At 32.9% G+C, this 10,038-nt stretch overlaps 1 protein-coding gene across 3 annotated transcripts; it reads right to left on the bottom strand.

Moving 5' to 3' along the window:
- Window positions 1-2,566: 2,566 nt before the first annotated feature.
- On the bottom strand, window positions 2,567-10,038 carry LOC18048320 (probable inactive tRNA-specific adenosine deaminase-like protein 3). Of its 3 annotated transcripts, none has more exons than XM_024188491.1 (10): window positions 9,649-10,038; window positions 8,780-9,128; window positions 8,630-8,681; window positions 8,474-8,550; window positions 8,047-8,168; window positions 6,964-7,046; window positions 6,348-6,447; window positions 4,455-4,910; window positions 3,569-3,681; window positions 2,567-2,973 (listed from the first exon to the last, which is right to left on the bottom strand). In XM_024188491.1, exons 2-10 carry the CDS (start codon window positions 8,844-8,846, stop codon window positions 2,745-2,747), a joined length of 1,299 nt encoding a protein of 432 aa, XP_024044259.1. In that variant the 5' UTR covers window positions 8,847-9,128; window positions 9,649-10,038; the 3' UTR covers window positions 2,567-2,744. The 3 variants fall into 3 exon arrangements, with proteins under 3 accessions (XP_024044259.1, XP_024044260.1, XP_024044261.1); XM_024188492.1 differs by having other exon boundaries at window positions 9,642-10,038; XM_024188493.1 differs by having other exon boundaries at window positions 2,568-2,973; window positions 8,474-8,547; window positions 9,649-10,037.

A 10,038-nucleotide genomic window follows, 5' to 3' on the forward strand; every position in this document is an offset into this window, starting at 1 on the left:
ATATAATGAATCCAATGGTTGAGATGAATTTAAATGATAAATAATGAAAAAATTTTACAAACCTGAAATCTATAGAATTGGTTAATGGACCAATAAACATGAAACTAGTACCATTAATTTGATACTTGGATCATTAAATTTAAAACCAAATGAACTTGAAACTTTAGGTAATGAACATGAAACTTTAGGTCATTAACTTGCAACCATGAAAATTATCCAATTAATGGACCAATAAACATGAAACTATGACCCTTAACTTGATACCAAGACCATTAAACTTGAAACCAAAGGAACTTGAAACTTAGTGCAATGAATATGAAACTTGATATCATTAACTTGCAACCATGAAAATCATCTAATTAATGGGCCAATAAACATGAAATCATGACCATTAACTTGATACTTGTACCATTAAATTTAAAACCAAAGGAACTTGAAACTTCAAGCAATGGACATGAAACCAGAGATCATTAACTTGCAACTATAAAAATTGATTGACACTAAAAAGTGTACATTTAAAAAGGATAAAATTATTAGTGTTTCACTTATTGTGTCGATTAATGCGTTCATTATTTCTAAATTATTTTAATACTCCCCAAATATATTTTATGTTAAATTAATTCGTAATTTGTTAATTTTTATCTTGTAAATATTTTTTAGGAATAAAGATGGAATTGGAATTGAAAGCGGGAACAAAAAAGAACTACTGAAACACAATTGAAGAAATGTAATAATAAAAAATAAAAAAATAAAAAAAGAACAAAAGAACAAAAGTATGTTGGTGATGGTCAGGAGGCCATCACGCCTCCTGACCATCACATATATATATATAATATAATATAAAATAAAATAAAATAAAATATTTATATTAATAAAATAAAAAAAAAGAAGATGATTTACTTTGCCTATAAAAGGCAAAGGGTGGCACGCCAGAGGGGAGAAGCTTGAGCTGATTTTTCAAAAGCCGAGAGAGAGTTTAGCTGAAGAGTTTCTTTCTTTCTTTGTTTCTTTTCTTTTCTTGTTTCCGTTTGTATCAATTTTCTTTATAATATATTTCAAAAAGTTTATCAAATAAAAAGAGTGTTGTGTTTTCTTTCAATATGAGTAGTTAATTTTATTAAGCTGAGGTGAAGGGTGAAGCTCAATGTTTCAAACTATTAATTATTATTATTTTCTCAAATGAGTTTTTAAATTCTTTTCTAATTATTTTTATATCATATTAATTTATAAATCTCACTTGATTTTATGGTATTTTGACATAATGTCGACACATTAATATGCACATTAGGTACTTTATTCTATATTTATCCACACACATAAAATTAAATGATATAATAATTAATTGGTAAAAGTAAGGTAAAATATAAATGAGAGAGTATTAAAATTATAGTTTGAATACAGAGAGTGGATCTTAAACCTTAGCTTATTTTTAAGTTGATTTCAAATAATTTCTTTTCCCCACAATTAATTTTCTTAGTTTTACTAGATTTAAAACTCCCTGTGGTTCGACCCCGGTCTCACTGGGTTATATTATAACTAGACACTCTTATACTTGAGAGTAATACACTTTTGAGTCGTGTTAAAAATCATCCAATTAGTGGACCAATAAGCATGAAGACATGACCATTAACTTGATACTTGAACTATTAAACTTGAAACCAAAGAAACTTGAAACTTGGTGCAATGAACATGAAACCCGAGATCATTAACTTGCAACCATGAAAATCATCCAATTAATGGACCAATAAACATGAATCTATGACCTTTAACTTGATACTTGTACTATTAAACTTGAAACTAAAAGAACTTGAAACCAAAAGAACTTGAAACTTGGGCCAATGAACATAAAATCCAAAATCATTAACTTACAATCATGAAAATCATCCAATTATTTGACCAATAAATATGAATCCATGACCATTAACTTAATACCTAAACCATTAAAGTTGAAACCAAAGGAATTTGAAACTTAGGGCAATGAGCATGAAACTTGAAATCATTAACTTACGACCATGAAAATCATCCAATTAATGGATCAATAAACATGAAACCAGAAGCATTAACATGATGTCCTCATCATTAAAATTGAAACCAAAGAAACTTGAAATATAGGATAATGAACTTAAAACTTGAAATCATTAACTTTCAACCACAAAAATCGTTCAATTAATAAACCAATAAACATAAAACCAAGACCATAAACTTAATATCAAGACCATTAAACTTGAAACTCAATTTTTATTATTATAAAAATAATTTTTTATTGTTATGTATCCTTTAATATTAAAATAATGATGATTTTATTTATTATATTTGAACATTATTATATTTATTATTATTATTTAATTCATTTAAGGTGCAACCGGTGGCAAAAACCGGTTGCTCCCAGTTATTTTTTTAATTTAATTCAATGTGTTTGCTCTCTTTTTTTTAATTTTTTTTATTACTTGCATGTATCACATACATACATGTATTATAGCTGTGCCCGCTTTGTTGTTTATTTTGTCTGAAGTTTTGATTTGATAGTTTTAAATTCTGATTGATACCCAATTCAAGTTTGGCTAATGCTAAGTTACATGCATATAACTTAGGGGATCCTTCAAGTTTATTCAAATTTCTGACCAAAAAAATACAAACGCCCCGTTGAGTTCATTACAAATACAGCATAAAATGCAACTCAATGTCCAAAAACCTACAATCGTAGAAACAAAGGCAAGCCAAGTAGCTGTGTTTGTTGGCTCTCTTTATTGACAAACAGTAGTTGCATTTGTGTTAGTAGTACTAGTTCTTGCAGCGACAACTTCATTTTTATTTAGAATCTCTTTACGAAGGAGAACTCTGAAAACGGCATAGTGATGATTCAAGCTTTTCTCCCCCTGTAGTCTATGAACACTGCCCAATGCGCCCTCATTGGGGTTTGGGAAAGCATAAAATATACGTCTTATTCTTTGATGAACAAGCGCCATCGCACACCTGAAACATTAAAAATTGGAAATATGTAAATAACAGAGCTTTTTATGTTACAGACAGCATGCATACGCACATCTCTGACTTGAAGTTTATAGCACGCGACACAGGTTTCTGTATAATGTATGTGAAAATGGCAAGCACTATTTCATGATGAATGTTTTGTAAGTAAATTCCAAAAATGCCTATAAGCAAACAACCTTGTTCATATATAGATGGCTTAACTTGTTTAAGCTGATACAAGGAAATTGGATGGTCAAATTACATATTCCTAATAATTGCAAGCACTCCCAAAGCAGAGCAACAAATTGAGACAAAAGAAGAAACAAAAAGAAAATGGAAAGTAATCGAAGTAATTATTATGAACAATTCTGGTCACACAGTGCAGCCAATTTCAAGTATTTCACAACATAAGGGATTTGGTTAAGGGCCGTGCCAAATTACAGATGCCATCTCCAACATTGACATTTTTACTTGGGCAGCCAGTACTGGCAACACTAAGTATGAGAGTTTTCTATCAGCTACAAACAAAACATAGCAACCAATAGAAAAAGGCATTTCATCATGCATACATATCTGACTATAGTGTTGACAGACTTACATTACACAAGGCTCCCAAACTAAATAGATGTCATAACCAGTGCATAGATAAGGTCTGGCTGATTCTGGATGAAAACCTCCAGCACTAGGATCCAGTTCCTCACTGTTCTCAACCTGAAATAGCACAAGGATGAGGATGACAATTTCCAGTCATAGCAGACAAACAGGAGAAAAGGAAACAATTACTGGTAAAAGCTACAATGGCTCAACTCACGAACAAACACAATTTAAATACACTTATGGCTTCTAATTCAAAATACAGGGGAAAAAAAATAGTGCAGGAATCAAGTAATTCAAATTTCATTCCCTTTCTTTTTTGGAGTATAATCAATTGACCATTCCAAGCTTGACATGATTCTTCATATACTTGGTTCCAGTGAACTCAATTCTTTTTAGGTAGAAGTTTCATATTTTAGGTTTATTATAGCTGAAGAAAAAAAATTGAAAAGAAACATTTAAATCAACTAAAGTAAAATTGGAATGGATAACAGAATTTAAATTTCCAACAATCAAGTTGTTGATTCTGGGGTCACAATTCATAACAGACCCCCAATTTGATTCTGGTTAAAGTCTAACCCAACCAAACTGAACCAAAATTCCAGCCACACTTACAGCTCTGCCTGCACCAGCGCTCTTTATTGATTGGAAATAATAACACAGGAATAAAAAGAATTTAACATTTGCTCTCAAAAGAATGCCTAGAACAAACCAATGAAAAAATAAGAACATGAGATAAAAGCTGAGATCGAATCATATCAACTCTTTGACTCCTTTTTTTAGTGTAACGGAAAATATAAAAATAATTAGGGGACAACAGATATGTTCCTGTACCCAGCACCCTTGACAGACCCAAAACAACAAATGCATATAGAAAGAAGCTTTCTTACATTTGCAAGGTCAGTCTTTTGTCTTTTTGCTGGTGTACCTATGGAAGTAGGCTGTATATTATGAACTCCATTGGGCTTATCTCCCTCATGTCCCATACCAGGGAACAAGAGTCTGTCCCTTGCAGCAGAAGACTGTATAGCAGCTATAGCAGCATGTCGTAGAGGATGCCAATAACAAGAGGTCGTATGTGAGTTTTCCTGAGCCCACTGCCAAGGGTTCAAACACGAAACACCAGAATACGATTTTCTGGTTTCACTAGGAAAATCATTTGGAGGCAAAGATGTATGGTTTGATTCTCCATTTGAAAAAAGGTCAGAGCTAAGCACTTCTGGCTGCTCTGAACAGCTCTCTAAGCTATTCTTCTCCGTGGAAATGGAACAACAGCAGATTTGATCACATGCGCTTGCAATCTCCTGCTTAATGGAAGGATCCACTATAACTGCAGCATTTACAATCTGCATAGCAGAGAATGAGGTGGCTTCAGTCGAAATCATAAACTAGGCAACTGAACCTAAACCAACAAATATTATAATCAACATCTATGTATACAAGAGACACACTCTCTCTCTTTTTTTTTTTTTTGAAACTTATATATGCTCATTTCTGAGACCTCTACTGTAGATCCAGGACAAATTTTTATCACCGCGAGACACCATGATGCAGGATAACAATAAAGAGACGAAGTCAAGTAACTTCTCTTTTCGGATTCTTTTTACAAATTTATCTTCAGTAAGTTCTAGAAACAGAAACAAGCTTGCAAACACATCCTTTAGTGCCATTGACTCTTGTTGAGGCTAATTTTTGGTCAACCAGAGAATTAAATACACGGGAACAAAACAATTAGAATTTACGTGGTTTAGCGCTTGGCCTACATCCATGGGAACAAAAAGAGCAACTTCACCATTCAATGAGAATTACAACGAAGTTTTTTTTTTTTTTTTTGGAACTATTTGCCTGTGTCCTCTATGCATCAAGGGCTCCCCATTTTATAATACAGTTTAGGTATCCTGATTCCTTAGGATGTGTTTGGAATTAGTTATCAATTCATATTTTTATAACATTAAAATGAGAATGAAAATGATGCTTGTCAGTTGCTGTATTTCTGCTCAATCAGGATACCTGAACTGTATTATAAATAGAAGCCCTTGATGCATAGAGGACACAAGCAAATAGTTAAACCAAAAAAAAAAAAAAACCTTCATGTCATTCTCATTGAATAATGAAAATTGCTTTTTCTATCTTCGTGGATGTAAGCCAAGCGCCAAACCATGTAAATTCTTTGTGTTTTGTTACTGTTTATTTATTTCTTTAGTTGACCTAAAATTATCATCAACAACTACAATTAATATGAAGACGACTTCTAGAAGCCCTGCATCACTGTCCAAAACAAGATCCAAATAGAACTAGGGGAATCAGTTAGTCTATAACAAAAATAAAATAGAATAAGTATGCTCAATTACTCATGTAAATTGAGAGCATTTGGTTCTTAATTTTTCTGCCACTTAAACTGGAAAGTAACAGATGAACAAATTACTTATATAATAACTTATATCCAAATCCAGTGGTAAATATAAAGTGATTTCACTCTGCACAATCGAATAGCAAACTCTTTAATGTAGAGAAAAATCAAAAACTCTGAGTGGTCAATCTAACACCATTAACTTATAAGTCCAACAAGAAGCATCTCAGGTATCCCATGGGTCTAACTATTTAACCGTCACTTAGATTCAATCTTAAAAATTAGTCAAGAACCCTCAAGTTGAGCACCAATAATAGAGGCTTTATGAGGTAGTTGCATAAATAGGGTACTTGACTAGCACAATTTAGTAGAAGAAGCATAATCTATCAAGATGCATGAGATGAAACTAATTACAGGGAACAAATATAGTTACCGAACCATCACCAGATTGTGCCAACTCAACAGCAGATTTCATGAAGCTGAAAATTGATTGGGAGTCATCTTCATTAAAGCCAGGAATGCCATCAATATTGCTGTAGATGCAAAACCCAAAAAATTGCAAAATCCAGTAAAACACCCAAAAAATTATATTAATACTGAGTGAAAGAGAATGGAATCTCTAAATATTAGGAAGAAATAATAAAAGAAATACATTTCATAAATTGTGAAATCAATTATGAATGTATTCAAAGATTAAACTATTCAATTCAGATATATAGATGTTTCATCGATGAATTTGAGCTGCCATTATACAACTAGAATTCAAAGACTGCCAATTGAGTATGACAAGAAGGAAAATAAAATAAAATATAAAAAAAAATTAAATTGATAGAGAAGGAGAGAACAGAAATAACAGGCTTCCATAAAACACTAATTTTGGCCCAAAAAAAGAGTTAATATCCCTAGATATTAATGTTTATGTTCTTAAACAGTTTATTTTTTTTTTTTTTTTTGGGGACATCCATATTTCAGTAGGAGGTAGGTGATCTAAGAATAATGGGAAAACAACAAAACCTGGAAAACGTAATAGAGGGACATGTAGAGCTTACTAAGTTGGTGGATGGTATGATGTTGGCCACAGCTTGCATTGTTCTTCCCATTCTTCTTTTGACAAAGCAGCATTTTTACACACCTAAAATTATTTAAAGTCAAATGTAAATGACACTCCAATGATCTTCAAAAATTAAAAAATAATTACACATGATAATTTCAAAGAATTAAAGTCAACAATGTTATAAAATGAATATAAGTATTTTTGGCCAACAATTTTTAAATTTCATTCAATAACAGTACCTTTAATACCTTAATTCACTTTAAAAATTACTTCAGGCTATCTTAACAAATACCGAGTTCCAAGTAATTGCACATCTTAATGTAATATTACATAACAGCTAAAATCACAATCATGATAACATCCAGAAAAGAAGCAAATCAGTGAAAACTCATTGCAAATTTATACATTCATCAGATACACAATCCAAATAAAATTCATGGGAAAAAAAAGTTACAAATAGAAAGTGCAGAAGGCTACAACTAATTGTAACAGCACATATGTTATGACATTTTGCAATACACATTGATAGAATAAAACAATCTACACTTATTCAAAAGAATAAGCAAGAAAAAAGATGTTTGAAAATGGCCAATCAAAAGGAATTATCATTATATCCACAATGATAGAAAATACAAAACTTTCGGGAAAAAAAGAGAAAATACAAGGCTAAGGAGAATAAAATGGAGAATAAACAATCTCAAGGCTATACTAAAACATTAAAAGATCGAAAATTGTGAGATTTTACTCAATATAGTTATTGTGTACATCCTAATTTTTTGTCAAGAACTCTTTCCAAAATAAAGCATGCAGCCCTTTTCAATGGCCACATCTTGTGATAGTCAACTGGATATATTATTTGCTTAGATGAATGTTGATATTGGAAACAACAGAAGAAGCATTGCCATGCTCATAAAACCCTCTAATATAGGCCCCCAACAAAATTTACTTAGACTCAAATCACACATCAACACAAATTGAAACAAGCCTAGTACTAGAGTCTGATCAATGTGAACTGCAGTAAATTCCACACTTAATTACTAAAATACAAAAATTTTTAGAAGACAAAAGGATGACCCACTTTCGTGATAAAAGGACTCAACTGGTAGGAATTGACAAGCTCTTGTACATCCTGCGGAAGGCTGTTCATTCGGTTGTCATTTTCATCAGCTAAACATAAGATCATTGACAACTGAGTTTTTCCTGCCAAGTTAAGCCCATTATCAGCATTATGTGCTAGAAATATTGCAAAACTAAATGGCAAATATTAGGGTCCATGCATATGGAAGTACTTCCCTAGAAACCTTTTATTCAATCGTGATAAAGCACTTCGAAGCAAAACTAAAAGAGCTCTACAAAGCCTAAGCAAAATTCTTGTCCAATCACTAAAAACATTTTCAATCTATTTTGGTCTAACATTACACATTGACTGCTTTCAGAAGAAAATAGACACAATGCAATATTAAAAATAATAATAATTACAAAAATCTGAAAAATTATTTACAAACCTCCTTCAAGAAATTTCTTCTGTATTCGCTTTACATGGCGGAGATTTTCCAGTGGCGCAACTTGATTTAAACGCCTACTAAAAAAAAGGGTCATTTTTATTTCTCCAATTCAATTAAATAAAAAATCATTGACAATAGAATTGAAAAAAGGATTACCTTATAATAGTGTTGGCAAGCTTTGTCTCTACCATTGAAGCAAAGACATTCACTGTATGATATTTAAATTTAAAAAAGAAAAAGAATTTATTTATAGGAAAAAGAGAAAAAATATTAAGGTGTAAGAATTTGAGGTTGTGATAATCTTACCAGTAGGTTGTTGATTGGGCGGAATTGCTGGTTTATTTGGGATGTGGATGATCTGCCACTTGTCCATTTCCAGAAACACAGCTTTGTTTCTCCAGGAGAGATTTTTAGGAGATTGCAGATAGGGGTAGGCACTTAAGTTTTCGGTTCGGTTTTTATGGGTTTCAGTTTGGTTTGCAACCCATTTGCTTTGAGAATTCAACCCAAACAGTTTCAAAAGCTATTTCGGTTCGGTTCGGTTCGGTTACAAATTCAGTCCAGGTACGGTTCAGTTTCAGATTTGGTTCGGGTTCTGGTTGGTCATTCAGGTTCAACTACGGTTTGAATTGTAATTTCGGGTTGGGTTTTAATACTATAGAAATACAAAAATACAATAATACCCAGATCAGCTTCAAGCACACAAAAAAATGAATGCAAATCTTCAATCCAACCTTGCCAAGTGAATGTCCAAAATATGAGGTTTTCAAGCCTATTTTATTCTTACATCACCTACTTGTTTCTAAAGTAAGTCGAGATAATTCAAACCCCCACATATCCACCATTATTAAGTTTTCTAATACCATTTTATATATTCATTTGCTTTCCTGGAAAGGCAAGTTCTTTTGTCCAGACTTCAACTTCATCAAGTAGAATGGAATTGGGATCAAAACATGAAAGCAACATTTCATCGCAGAAGATTTAAAAGGGAAATAGGATCTACATGATGATTTTAGTAACAGCAACAAATATGCAAAGAAAAATAAATTGAATGATAGAACTAATAAGGCTAGAACCATGGATTTTGAAGCTTATGAAAACTTGGCATCCATATATCGATCAGATATAAAATTATGATATCCAATTGGAGAGCTGAAGTTACAGTTACCAATTACCATGATGACCGACGAGATGGAAGCCGCGAAATCGGGTGGCGTTACTGGTAGGAGGCTGGGAGCTGCGACGCTGACGTGTGAAGACCGACTGCTGCCGGCGGCTGAGAGAGACGACTGGTGGGCAATGCGACGACGAGCGGCTGAGAGATGACTGCTGACTGCTGAGAGAGACGACCAGTGGCGCGCTGACGGCGTGGCGTGACGTGGCGTGCGGTGGCGCAGCTATGGGCTGGCGGCGTAGTGCGGTGCTGCTAAGGGCTGACGGCTGTGACTAGTGAGACTTCAGTGCGTTGTTGCGAGAGAGATGAGTGTGTAATTTAGAGTAGGGATTAATTTGGGGATCGGGTTTTTAAGATTTTAATTGGGGATCGGTTTTGTTATAAAATTATT

Source organism: Citrus clementina, unplaced genomic scaffold (assembly GCF_000493195.1).
Source record: "Citrus clementina cultivar Clemenules unplaced genomic scaffold, Citrus_clementina_v1.0 scaffold_3, whole genome shotgun sequence".
Classification (NCBI taxonomy): domain Eukaryota; kingdom Viridiplantae; phylum Streptophyta; class Magnoliopsida; order Sapindales; family Rutaceae; genus Citrus; species Citrus x clementina.

Bases quoted from the DNA above. Each gene is read 5' to 3' on its own strand.
- LOC18048320 (XM_024188491.1), bottom strand. From the start codon at position 8,846: ATGGACAAGTGGCAGATCATCCACATCCCAAATAAACCAGCAATTCCG. The intron at 8,682-8,779 runs GTAAGATTATCA...AATATCATACAG, and splicing joins GCCCAATCAACAACCTACTG to TGAATGTCTTTGCTTCAATG. The intron at 6,448-6,963 runs GTAAGCTCTACA...TTGCATCTACAG, and splicing joins TCATACCATCCACCAACTTA to CAATATTGATGGCATTCCTG.